Source organism: Acipenser ruthenus, chromosome 26 (genome assembly GCF_902713425.1).
Source record: "Acipenser ruthenus chromosome 26, fAciRut3.2 maternal haplotype, whole genome shotgun sequence".
Classification (NCBI taxonomy): Eukaryota; Metazoa; Chordata; class Actinopteri; order Acipenseriformes; family Acipenseridae; genus Acipenser; species Acipenser ruthenus.
In genome coordinates this window covers 13,348,590-13,362,956 of record NC_081214.1, presented here as the reverse complement: position 1 = coordinate 13,362,956, position 14,367 = coordinate 13,348,590, and the positions used below count along the sequence as shown (strand labels likewise).

At 40.1% G+C, this 14,367-nt stretch overlaps 1 protein-coding gene across 1 annotated transcript in view; it reads right to left on the bottom strand.

Moving 5' to 3' along the window:
• The window catches only part of LOC117430633 (gamma-aminobutyric acid receptor subunit alpha-3), a 118,971-nt gene that overhangs the window by 87,175 nt on the left and 17,429 nt on the right, over positions 1–14,367 (bottom strand). Inside the window, exon 2 of the mRNA XM_034050895.3 lies at positions 11,501–11,613. Coding sequence (XP_033906786.1) covers positions 11,501–11,586 — 86 coding nt within the window. The 5' untranslated portion in view covers positions 11,587–11,613. The remainder of the gene's footprint in view (positions 1–11,500; positions 11,614–14,367) is intronic.

The window sequence follows — 14,367 nt, the reverse complement described above, 5'->3', positions numbered from 1 at the left end:
AAGCACAATAAATTAATAACAGGGCAAAAATGTAAAGAAAGACATTCATGACATCTGAAGCATTTTAAGAAACGCTTCAGATAATTTTGACATTAACTGTATATTATGAAAATTGCAATTTTATAAAGTAATGCATGCATTGTGCATGCAGTTCATTGCATACATGGGACTACCCTTGTCTTGTTTCTCAAGAAGTGTGTATGTATTTCAAAAGTAAGACTTAGAAAGTTCTTATACTGCTGCCCTACCTTAGTGTGCTACCTATTGAGGACTCAAACCCACCAGCTTGGCAGAGGAATATGAGCGATTAGCAGAGGACACTTAAACAACATGACATATCCTCAGCTGGAGCAGCGTCGCAGGGTTACACTCTATGGAGATTTTTATTGTGTTCATTTAATACCATTGAAATTGCTACGCTGAGTGTTTCTTTGTGTTCCTGGCTTTTTTGTTTCTTTATGATACGGTAATCGCTGTGTGCCTTCCCCTAACTCACTGATGACAATGAACAGACAGCAGCAGCAGGTGTTAATGACAGGCTGATTGACTGGGGCAAACAGGCAGTGCAGGTCCGCTCAATCACAAGTGAATTCCTTCCCTGTTCTCTTTCATATGCTTCAGAGCCAGCGCTGTCAATGTGCAAGCTCTAGTACTAGAAGTGGCTTCGAGTGAACCGATAATTCAGTCAGAAAACTCAGGTGATAGATTACTTATTAAAACAGGCTTGACATTACTACAATATACACATTTTAAGCTACACTATTTGGCCTTGTCAGCTCACAAGTGGAGAGGCTGGCCATTGGGAAGCCATGGGGAGGGGGGCAGGATAGCGGCCCTCCCCATTAGACAAAGCCAAAAAAAGCAGGTGGAGGCTGGGGAGGAGGAGGTGAACTGCGAAATGTTTATCGGTGGTCAAAATGGAAAAGAAATAAAATAAAATAAAACAATACACACACCTTACATAAACAGTTGTAGCAACAAATGGGAACATGTAACACAATAAAATAAAAAGGTCCTTGTGTACCCTTTATGCTCTTAATAAAACATACACAAAACATGTATGCAGTGGGAGTTTAAATACATATACAATGCACATACATGAAATCCATACATACAGCCATAGCTCCTCATTATGATTTATGAATGATAAAGGAAGATCCTATCAATGACTTTTCTTTTTGTGTTGAAAAGGGAGAGTGTGCACTGGAAGGCTATTTCATGGAACTGCAACAAGGTTCATGCACTATTTCTCTTTAGTAAAGTTAATCCCCAAATGCTCTGTCCAGGGTCCTGAAATCTGTTACTGTACTCACTGTACAGTCCCTGTACTCCAGTGGCTTACTGTTCTAGCTAGGGCCTTTGTTAAAGTGACATAGGTCTGGCACAGCCCCCGTATTGGAAATCTGTTTATTAATAAAATTTAAAAAATATCTAAATGCCGACTTCCTTAGAACAGGAATGCATACGGTATTGTATTATTTGCAATCTCTTTTACATGCTCAATACTACAATGCCCAGTAGCCATTAGGTACAGAAGACTATGATACAGTCCCTTCACAAACTAAGGAATAAAAGCAATGTCCCTGTGAACCTGTAGTCACACTGAGAATCTCAGGCAGGAGTGTTAATTCCCTCAGTGGTGTCAGTCATACCGTTCCCAGTATAACTAACTGCAAGCTTGGTGCTGCTGGCCAGATGGTGTACAGAACATATTCCTAGCTACTATACACAGAGAGATGTCTACAGGTTTGTATGTTGTGATACAGAGGTGCAGACTCCAAAGTGATGGTAACCAAAGCTGCTTTGTAAAAATAAATGTAAAAAATAAAGATCATCCTGCGAATGGAATCCATGAATTGATATGAAGAATCTCATTTACACTGGTGACCGGGCAAAGTGGCTGCAGCAAAACACCATCACACAAACAGTATGATAGAAAAGACCATTTAAAACACCAGCGCATCATACTATTAAGACTGTAAACAGCAGGTTTAAACAGCTTACTGAAACAAAGTAGTATTTTACAAATTGTTTAACCGGATATGTGCTGTTTTACCTTCCATTAATATCCATTATGTTTCATCATTTATAGTATCTTCATGTATTGTAAACCACTGTAATTGAAAACTGTATCAAAATCAATGTGAAATTATAACTTAATAAAAAATAACTAAAATAACTAAAGATGACTATGAAAACTGTCCTGAGTCTATAAAATGTGTGATAGTTTAAATGACTGGTTTCACAGACCCTGATTAGTACTAATCTTGGATTACCTTACCTAAAATAACATTAGGCAGTCCAAGATTAGTGCTAATCTAGGTCTGTGAAACCAGCCATTAATCTATTATAGCTCTGCAGCCTTACATACAGCAATCAACACAGTCAGCAAACCCCAGTCCTAATCTTAGTGTTTCTATAATTATGTCACCATTGACTGCTTTGGACCTTTGTTCTCCAGTGTGCGGTTTGAGGAGAGATGAAAAGCAAAAGGATCTGAAGGGCAAATAGGTAATCCGTGTTTCTCAGACCACTGAAGGAGATGGGAGTATTACTGTTAAATACTCCTGCTGCTGTGATTCATTAGAAATCATTTCTAAACCTGCTTTATAACGTCATAGGTTGTCTTTTCTTAACACTTTACATTACGTACCTCTAATCACTGTGTATTTCAATAGTAGTTACTTAGTAAATACATGTGTACTTACACAGAATTGCAATGTTATTATTAGGGCTGATCTGATTAACAGATTAATCAGACTGATTAATCAACTAAAGAGTTGATCGCAGATTATTATTTTTTTTACAATTGAAACGCAGAAATCTATTTTTTTATATAAAATAATATCACCAATAGAAGATCTGCATTTTCTTCGCGCAGCCGAAGGTCTTGAATAAGTTTAACCAATGGGAGAGTCAAAGATCTACCCTTATTAGAGAGCAGAGATGGGACATAAATATTCTACAATATTCTACAGTAAACGGTGTAAGAATTGCTGAATTTCATGTGATATTGCTTATTATTGAGACCGTTGTTGAGAATTATATTGAGAACCTCGACAAAAAAAATGTCATCAGACAATGAAGAGATCGTAGTCGATTTGGTTATGAATCAATTTTCAAGAACTTTCTCAGAATTGTTAAAAAAGGAGGTATACATCACAAATTGAAACCCAAACCCAAACTGACACAGGAAGGGAAGGGATATACTCACCACTTCCAAAATTCTAAGTATGAAAGGTATCCGTGGTATCGGTAGCTGTCAATTAAAAAAAAACTGCTGGAACTGTCTTTTGTTCAGTACAGAAAAGGCGATATGGAACAGTACTGGCTACAGCAATCTAGGATGTCTATCGAAGTCAGCACAAAAACACGAGCATTCCCAAAGTCACTTGCAACCCACTGTAACACTCTAAACTTTTGGACAAACCCAGATTGATTTTCAAATGCAGATATGTCAAGTCTTTCGCATTGGGCGTGAGACTCACACATTAGCATGCTATCTCACGCCCACACGCATTCCTAAGATTATCTCACGCATTTTGAGTAAATGTTTGTAGTGTCAATTAATTGCAGTTAAATCTGTGACTAACAACAAAGTTGAATAAGATGTTAATGTTTGTAACTCGGGTCAATGTCAAATCCGTTTTGCCTGTATAAGGTACTCGTAGCCCATTTTGAGTAACTATATAACGATTTAAAATATGTTTTCTCTGTGGCTGCTAGAAACAACAGTACATCCAGGGCCTCGGGCACGGGACTTAGAGCATCAAAAGCCTCTTTCTAAGCTTGTGTACTGTGGTAACCATGGAGACTACAGGCATTCTATATACACGCAAGAGGAGGCGACACGGTTTTGTGTGTGTGTGAACACTTGACTGTCAAAGTATGAGTTCGCCCAAAAAACGAGCAGGACTTGATCGAAAGCAGGTAATATGAGCAATAATAACAATCCAAATAATATTGGTACTGTAAAGTGTTTTTCAAAACGATGATCACTATGACAAGGTGATATGCAAAATAAACATATTGGTGTATTGATAAAACAGGGATGTAATCTCACTCTTAAAGAAAGCCAACCCTTGGCATCTCTGCACCTGGATGAGCAGAAGAGCATGGATACAATACATCACAATGAGCAAGTAACAAAAGATCGTGAGGTTGATTGATTCTGTTGTTTACCTCGGCAGGCAAGGCACCGACTCCTCAATAGAGGTAAATATGTGAAATGACTTTCTCTGATTCTGACTACGACAGCATGTTAAGAAATCATTTGTCAATAGCCACAGTATTCTTGGGTAACTCTAACAAGATTCAGAACAACTTCATCTCTTCAGTGTCTCAGGTTTTGCTAGATGCAATAAAAGAAGAAGTACAGGAAGCTAAGTACGTAGTTGTAATAGGAAACGCAGCTCAGCTGATTTGTGTTTTCAGGTATGTGACTGACAGTGGCACGAAAGAATGGTTGTTCTGTGAAAATGTGTTACATTTACTAAAATAAAATAATATAATGCTTTTCAAAAGACCAAATTCCCTTTGGGCTTATTTATTGATTTTCTTTAGATTATTTTGACTTTACAATGTCAGACAGCTGCTATAATATCGTTACCTTTATTAATAATGTGCACGGATTAATCTACCAATTAATCAACTAATGCTCATAAATTAACCGATCAAAAATGGTAATTGACAGCCCTAGTAAGTACACATGTATTTACTAACTACTATGTAATTAGAGAAACTTAATGTTGCCGAATGTACATACACTGAGAGGCCATATTACAACATCACAATAACAAACAAGATGATGGAAACGCAGTGAACACCTTGTACCTGATTCCACGCATGCAGAGATCCTAACAACCATTATATGAAAAAGAAACAACGGGAACATTAATCAGCCAGGCTGCAGCTACTGTAACTGAGAGCTGCTGAAACACTGAGTTTGCAGCACTCTAATGAATTGGCATCTCCGCCCACTGAATTAATGGAAAGGCAGGGGCTGAACGCTAACCACAAACCATAGGGTTCAAAGTTGCACGTCTTACCATTCAACTGAAGAGCAAGCTCTGTAGACAAGAGCTAAGGGCCAGTCTTCTGCTGATGTCCGTATTATTAAGTGATCAGCCGCTAGGAGCAGATTCATTACAGCACGTACTGTTTCTGTAAGCTTTCTTGTATGGATGGATGTTTGTTTTCATGAAAGCTTGTGATTCTTACAACGTGTTGGATTCACATTTGTATACACCTTCACAATAGTGGAGGTAAAAAATAGGAAGCACAATTGCAGATTGTTAGAACAAAACCCACCCAACAACTAATACAAGATCTATAAGCATATTCTGCTGTAATTTGCTGTGTTTTTTTTCTGGCTTCTAATTTGTTACACTGCTGTATTCTATGATTCTCCAAGTCACGTTCTAGTAAAAACCAAAGTCTTGTTACAATTTAAATCATGTGACTTTTCTATAGCAGCAGCTCAGTGTTGGAGCCACAGAACCCAGAACCAGTTGGAATGCTTACAAACACCACCGAATAGTAAGGGGAATACACAAGCAAAGCAAATCCCATTTGAAACTACTTACTATAGAACACTTGTGAAAGCCTGATGTTGTCTTTCTCACTGTATTATTCCAAACTCCAAAAGTGGTTTATAAATGTATGATCGTGTGAATGTCCTCCGGGTCACCTGCAGTAATTGTATTGGAGCCCTATGCAATTTCAAGAGTCATTATATTGCAGCCTGTGGTGGGCAATTCACTGACACACACGGGAGACAGAAGTTTTATTTGAAAACACCACACTGGTGCCCAGTTTTATTATTTTCGATTTTTTGTCTTTTAGCCCGCAGAGGGCGCTGTTGTCCGTGGCCTGAGTACCGACAACGGTACACAGGACCACAGGAATACCAATACTGGTAAACAGTAAAAACACTGGCGCACTCACAGGTGCTCAAAATAACAATGAAAACAAAAGGCAAAATGAAAAGGGAAAATAAAACACAGTAATAAAACTACAAAATAAAGGTGCTGCTTACGCAGTGCCCCCACTGCCGCTAAACCGGTCAGCACGGGCCTCCGACCTACGCTCAGTTATTTCTATACACTGGGGTGGCCAGAGTTCCCCGTATACATACACACGTAATTATTTATTTTATTTTTTTAAATTATTTTAAGACAGACTGTCTCCCTCAGCGGGGTTTGTCTGGTCCTTGTTTTACACTGGTGTCTTCTGTCAGCGTCACTGTATATTCCCAAACACGGCCCCCCCAATGCACAACCAAGCGCAGTTCTTATGGGCCGAGCAATCTCCCAAGGCCCGCCTCTCAGCCACTCAGAAAGAGAGAAAGCCCACACACCCTGTTCCTCACCTCTCTGTGTCATCGCCATGACTGACAGGCTGCTGCCCTCTTCCTGCAGTACCACGCATGTGCCAGATAGTCAGTCCAGATCTCCCCTGTTACAGAGCCCTATGCATTTTCAAGCGCCATTGTATTGGAGCCATATGCATTTTCAAGCGTGCTAATTTACTGTTATAAAACAATTAAACAAATCAGTTATTGACAGTTAAGAAATAATTTCCATGCTAATGTAACGTCCTTTAAAAAGATTTATCCCAGACGCTTCCCAGACACATGCTATTAAATTATCATCACTAAACACATTAAATAGAATTTCACCTCATCTGCTGGCCTGATTTCAGTCAATAAGGGAATGGCTTCAGGAGCGGTTGTGTTAACTGCTTGGATAACTCTCTCCAGTACAAGCTCTTATTTTCTAATAATCAGATTTGCATTCATTCACAATATATGATAGCCTCAAACTGGACCCAATCCTATATATTAGTGCTGGGACAAATATCCAAACGAATATTTTTTTAAATGTATTCGGATGTTCGTATCCACGAGAAATTACAAAATACCTTGCACTTATTTACCGTCTCACCACAAATTGCGTGACAGTTTTAAAAATGGCAAATGAAAAAGAGCTCTGTATGACATGTGAGATTAATATGAGACATACAAAAGGCAATACATCGTTCTGAAAGGCCTCGCTTAAACAGTGCTCAACTTGCTGGAAATGTTGTGTAGTGATTTTTTATATAGATTGTATATATTATATATTTGTTGCGACTTTCTCTTATGTGGAATGTAATAAACGAGAACCAAAACAAACCACATTTGTTTTATTTTGTATTTAGTATTTAAAGTAAAATTTCAGTTTTTGTTTGCTTGTTCAGCTACAAAAGGACTCAAGTAAACCTCATGTTATTACTTTATGAAAACGTGACTATGGCCACTGTTTACTGTGAAGAAACAACAAAGACAAGGAATGAAAAAAAGGTAAATAAATAAATAAAATGCGGTGTCAGCTTTATGTACTATTTATTTCGGGATTAAACAAAACAACGTTTAACTTGAGCTGCTATTTGGCATCCTTTGTTTTGTAGTTAATATTCACTGGGGTAAAGTAAGTCCTACACAACTTATTCTTTACTCCTGGGATATTTTTCTATTTTAACGTGTTACATCTTGCTGTAAATACAGGCACACACACACAGGGCCACGGCCACGCCACCCTGCCCCTGCTGCTATGCTGTCTCTGCCTGCGTTCAGAGCAATGTAATGGCTTTTATTACTTTTTGAAAATGAACAAATATCCGAACAAATATTTAAATTTAAATTATGCGTGCATAAAAAAAATCCTGTGTTCATCCCAGCACTAATTTTTTTTTTTTATATATATATATATATATATAAATAAAAGAAAAAAGGTAATGTAGGTACACAAAAATGTGAATAATTGATAACAAATCTATTATATCAGGACATTTTGGACTACAAGTCATTCTTCAGCTGATAATAGATTATTTTTTTTTCAATTATTCACATTTTTATGTACCTACATTACCTTTTTCTTTCCGATTTTGCACCTTTTGGTACAGAGCAGTTTTCCTTTTCAAATGTGTATAGAGAGAGAGAGAGAGAGAGAGAGAGAGAGAGAGAGAGAGAGAGAGAGAGAGAGAGAGGATTCAACTAAACAGCCCTGAACAGCAGTGCAGTGTACAGCTCCAAGTCTAAGGATATGAAGCCATGACAGCAATGAAGACAACAGAACAATGCTTGATTACTGTTCCCTGTCCTGAAAGCCTAATCTGTCAGACATGAAAGTTGCCACCTGCTGACATGAGACTCTGGTGTTACCAAGCAGCACTGGCCCGCAGCAGGGCTGAAGCTGCAGAGCTGACTGGGGGATCGGAGGAGAGGCTTTTCAGCACTTGGAAGAACAAAGTTGTTTCAGGAGCTCCCAGAGCCATGTGCGTGCCCCAGCCAGACTCACTGAATGGAACGCAGACCTCAGTGTGTTCACTGTAGCATGAATCATGTGCAGTTACTCCAGCAAGGAATGTGAGCTGAGCTATAGCATAGCAGTAAACTGTAGAAAAGGGCTCAAGTAAAGTTTGTTTAAAAGTATCTGGTTGGTGTCAAAATCATCTTGAAATACAGAAATTACATTAATTTTTTACTAAAGGGTCGGTTGGATTATCCATATATAGAGCGTTTGCTCCACTTTGAGAAATCTTATCATTGTAAAAGCAGTTAAATGGACATTTTTCTTACTAGTTTTATAACATTTACAGTGTTATTTTCCTTGAGGATGCAAAGTTTGCTCGGGTGCCAATAAACAAAATCACAACCTTTTATTATTTTTCATGCATTAAATATTATCACACGATGCTGCGCAGCCTCTGCATTGGCTGACAACCTGTTGCACAATTAGCAGGTTTCACGTGGTACTCCATCCTATCTGACTCGTCCACACAATCTACATGGAAATGCTTGAACATGAGACTTTACTGTACTGCATGACTCAGCTCCCATCGGCTCAGAGCCTGTGGATTTGTAGACAGCCAACACAGCTTTCACACTTGCACGATGAAAACGACGAACAACATTTTTCTTTAACCAAACCAATATTGTTCTGCAAACCTTCAAAATGTATGTCCTAGGTTCTATGTATTTTTACGTGGAGATTCGCATCCCCCACGGAGGTCATGTGGAAATGTAAGGGACAGGAATCTCTCTTGGGGTTGCCATTTGTTACGTCCCAAAAATAAACAAACTAATGCAATCCAGTTAAAAGCCTATCACAGGACTGAAAAAAAACTGTTATTGTAATACTGTATCACGGTTTATCTAATCAGGAAGCAAAATGTGTGCTCAGTTTCCTGCTAGTCTGGTGCTGGTGCAGCTATCTCCATCAACACCAGCTGCTACTGCTTGTGGGCGACCCTCATGGTGTCTGGGATTGAAACCCAGGACTGAGTGGTACCAAGGTGGCATATCCAAGAAAACCAGAACAGGTGGCAACACCGAGTTACACTGAGTTATAAAGGGCACAACATGAACTCTAGCTCTGGAGATGACTCATTTATTTATCGATGAACATGTTCGGAATCTTGTCATAAATCACACTGTCATCACTAGTTAAATTTACAGCTGGCTTTCCTACGACACGGCACTAAGGTCACACATGTCCTTCGAACGGGAAACTTGGAATTCAAGGACAGCAACTGATTTTAACGTGTTTCAAATAAACATTTAATAAGAGCCTATTATCCATTGCTTCTTTCATTATACAACAGATAATTCTACACAAAGGAAATAGAGCAATCAAACATTTTAAATTGAGCCCACCAGTTCTTGCTTTTTTATTTTAATATCCAGACAATATTGCATCTAAACTATAAATTGTAATAAACTAAAATTAGCCACCACACAATCTGTTTCGTGGTGTCATGCAATTTAAAAGTGCACACTATAGGGGCCACTTTAAATACTTAGAGGGCAATAGTATTTACTGTATACTAGTGACCACTTCTGTGGGCAACAGCACAAACTATGTATGTTCTCCATTTAAGCCAACTGGGTTGTGAGTTGCAGTCCGGGGCTTTGATAAAAGGAGTGTGTGTTTCCTAGCGAAAGTAGATGAGGAATGAATTGGTCCATGCTTGTCCTAAATCCTGGCCTGATGTTTATGTCGCTCGGAGGGCATGCTATCAATTACTGCCCTCAGTCCACAGCAACCTGCTAAATAACCCAGGTGGATAGCCAATTAAATGCATGGTGTGAACTCACAAACTGCCAGCAATCATGCTGACACCCCAGTCTGGCCAATAACCTAGCGTGATGGAGATTAGACACACACTGCCGCCCACACTCCTCTGCCTCTGCTTCTGAAAAATTAATGTTCAGGAGGTAATGAGAACAACTGGCTGTAGAGACAACCCCTCTGTAAAGAGAACCGCCACGTCATGCCGCTACTGTGGTCATTCATCTGCATTCCCTTTGAGTTCATTTTAAACACGATGCATCTGCTAATGCAGCTGCTTTCTGGACAGGTTTGCCTGACATTGTTATTGTGAAAACAAAAAATGCATTAAACAAATACAACCTGTCAGACTGAAGCAGATTTGAAAATATGGAGACAAATTAATTATACCAAAGGATGCAGACATCTTACAATCTTACCTCCCACAACCTCCCCCCAGGCCCTAGCTTTCATTTAACTTTGTAGCTGACTGTTGCTTGTATGACGATATACTGGGACCTATTTACAAAATGATTGTTTTAAATATTCTTTTTTTAAGGAATTTTTTAAGACTGTTTATAAACAGGTTAAACAGTGCTTTGAAAAAAATTGATTAAATGAATACACCCTCAGAACTGCAGCCCTACTTAATCAAAATTCGTTTTGAAAAACAGTCAACAAAAAGTCATAGAAATAGTCCTTAAAGAGTAAGCAATGGATTTATTTACATTCCAGTACTATTTTATGGTGTCAATCATTCTGAGTGGTTCCCCAGTGGTTTTTATTGACCTAATTTTTGACATCACTAAAGACAATAGAAACGAGGTGCACAAAGCAGGTTTATTATATTTAGGGCTATAAACAGTAAGATCCTCTGAACAGCCCCCCCCCCCCCCCCCCCGGGGTGTGCAAGAGAAGCACAAGTTGATACTGTGAGAGACAGACAGGTCAACTGTACGTGCTAACGCTGATCGGGGTCTGTGCATGACACACCGCGGTTCCCCTTTCTGAGTAATTGCTAATGCCAGGTTGCAAGCCTGCTGACCTCTCCATCAAGGGTCATTACTAGGTCAAGATCTTGTTTCTAAAGCTATTTGCTGCTTTTTGAGGGAAATCCCATAATCTTAGATTTCTAGAAATAACAGATCTGTGTTCATTAGGCAACACGCAGGAGGGCTTGAGAGTGACAGTATCCGAATCTAAAGTGACACAGTTCTTTGATTGTTCAGTGGGATTTTAGGGTGATCAATAATCCATTCATTGTTACATCTTTAAAAGGCAGTAGTGGACAAAACTGTTTGAGAAAAGGCCCTACAAGTCCATTAAAACATAAAGTTTCAGAGAGGAAACAACCTTTAGATTCTGCATATATCCCTGGAAGTGACAAGTTGAAAGCAGGGCTGGCTTACCCTGGCTGAGAAAGGACTGCGATGACCATGAGAAGAATCCACAGGTTAGGAATGGATGAAGAGAAGCTCAGGAACCCCAGCGCCATATCTCAGAGAGGAGACTGCAGAGGATCCTGGGAGTAGAAAGGGATTTAAGATTAGGCTGACAGTCATTACCCCACACTGCTGATGCATGTCCCTGCCGTCAGGGATATTGTGTCAGTGGATGCACTGCTCCACTGTATATTTTTGCATATATCTAGAGAAGCACTTGTCCAGTTGTGAAGAAACTTTGTAAGGCCATTCTTTAGCATAAGTTATTGAGTGTACATTTGGTGGTATATATAAAGGCTGTCTGTCCGTTCGTCTGTCTTACTTCTTACACGTACATTCAGTGAATGTACTGTAGGTCACGGTGCTGCAGTTTTTCATATTAGTGACATGCTTGTATATAATTTACTTTAAATCATGTGATTTCTCAGTAATCGGTTTGTGTGTCACAATTAAAAAGATCCTTGTTGAATGTAGTATAATTTTGAGTCTAGCTTGTACTGAGACGTGTGAAATACAGGATGTTCATCCCAAGATTAGAGCACATTAATTATAGGCTCTGTCACTCAAGTAATTAAATTACAGTCTAAATCTCAAGCCCCTATGGAGCTTCAGCTAAAGGATATATTTTATGAGCCGTGTCATCTATTAGAAAAGATGCTATGGCAAACGATAGAGGAATGTTTTTATAGAACTTGAATTGTCATAGCTTTCAACATGTTACATACTATAGAAAAAAACTGGTATCTTTCAACAACTATGAAACAGATTAAAGCTGTGTTGTCTTATACATGTGTTAAGATAATTCAAGTCAGCGTTTAGTGGGTAATAAAGCAGGGTTTTTTCTTTTTTTTTCTTCCACCAAACAAACACTGGTGAACACTGGCGAACACTGGCAACCATACCCAAGGTTTTATTTTAAAAATATAATGTTATAATATATATATATATATATATATATATATATATATATATATATATATATATATATATATATATATAATGATTTCCATTACACGAGAGTAGATGTTAAAACTTCATGCTGATTTGAACTCGGCTCTCGCCAAGATAAGCACCAACTAAGACGTAGCTTTACAGTAAACTAATGTGATCCATATGCATCTCCATCCATTTACGTTTCCTTCCATATGATGATGTAGATATCCTTCTGTCTGGTGTTAATGGCTGAAGTGTAATGCTGGCTCCAGGGATCAGCTTATTTTGCCTCCCTGGCGCATCAGCACACACAACGGCTGCGATGCTGGCTCCGGGGATCAACCAAAGTGCGGCCTCCCCAGCGCATCAGCATGACAACCGTCTGGATTGAGCTAAGTAGGGTACATCTCTGGGGTTTTCAAGTGGGCACCTTCCATCCTCAGTGTTTCGTCGACTAGCCCACGACACCTCAAGAGGGCTCGACGGTGATTCTGGCGTCCCAGCATCACCCCCCTCCGTCCCCCACTCAACTCAGCCCAGCTTACTTACCTGTCCCCAGCCAGAATCTTTCCGTCTCAACCACAGCCAGTTGCTGCTCCTCTCTGCTGCTTCAGATAAGTTCTTCACTGTGCGACGCAACTCTTGGCCACTGAATCCGACGTCTCTGAGAAACCGGGTTGTAGAGTGTGCCACAAATCCTCGACAACCCACTTCCACTGGGTAAACCCGAACTCTCCATCCTCGCTGTTCCGCTTCAGTGGCTAGTTGAGCATACCGCAGTTTCTTCCTCTCATACGCCTCATCTACAGCGTCCTCCCATGGCACTGTTAACTCTACCAGGTGAACAAGGCGTGCTGATCCAGACCACAAGACAATATATGGTCGAAGGTTAGTGGTGGCAATCTCAGGTGGAAAAATAAGCCGTTGACCAACATCTGCCAGCATATTCCAGTCTCTAGCAGCTTCCAGTTGTCCTGGGCGAGGATTGGTTTTAACACCTTTTCTTGGTGGTTGCTCTCCTGGGCGGAGGAATGTTGTCTTTTGTGTGTAATGTTTTGATGGAACAGGTGGCAACTTATTGGTCATGTTACGCTTGTCTTCCAATGCTAAGGCCAAACATCGCAGCACCTGGTCATGGCGCCAAGTAAACCGTTCTTGGCTAAGAGCCACCTTACATCCTGTCAAAATGTGCCTTAATGTTGCAGGTGATGAACACAAAGGACATGAGGGATCCTCTCCTACCCAGAGGTTTAGGTTCTGTGGTGATGGGAGAACATCATATGTTGACCTGATGAGGAAACTGATCCTGCTCTGTTCCATTGACCATAGGTCTTGCCAGCCAATCTTGCGTTGTTCCACACTCTCCCATCTCATCCATTCTCCCTGTTTGGCCTGGGAAATGGCCTTTATACACCTCATCCTCTCCTCCTGCTTTTGCACCTCGTTGACTACCAGCTTCCTTCTTTGAGCTGGGGCCGCCTTGTGCCATGTAGGAGGAGTTGAACTGAAACCAAGACCCCCTCTTCCATGCTGAACTTGCCCCATGATATCACCAATTCGAAGGGCAGCCTTTGCATCTTCCACAGCTTTCTTTGCCGCCCACTTTCTTCCAGTTTTCAACACAGGTGCTGCCTCCCTTACACATTTATCGCGTGACTCTACTAATGTCATTTCCAATCTGACCTTGGCGCACTTAAACTCCTCGGTTAGAGCAGAGACTGGTAGCTGCAGTATTCCTTTACCATAAAGTCCCACTCTGCTGAGGCAGCGTGGAACTCCCAACCATTTCCTGATGTATGAACTGATTAAAGCTTCCAGCTTCTCTACTGTTGACAAAGAAACCTCGTACACAGTCAGTGGCCACAGCAACCTCGGCAGTAGACCAAACTGAAAGCACCAGA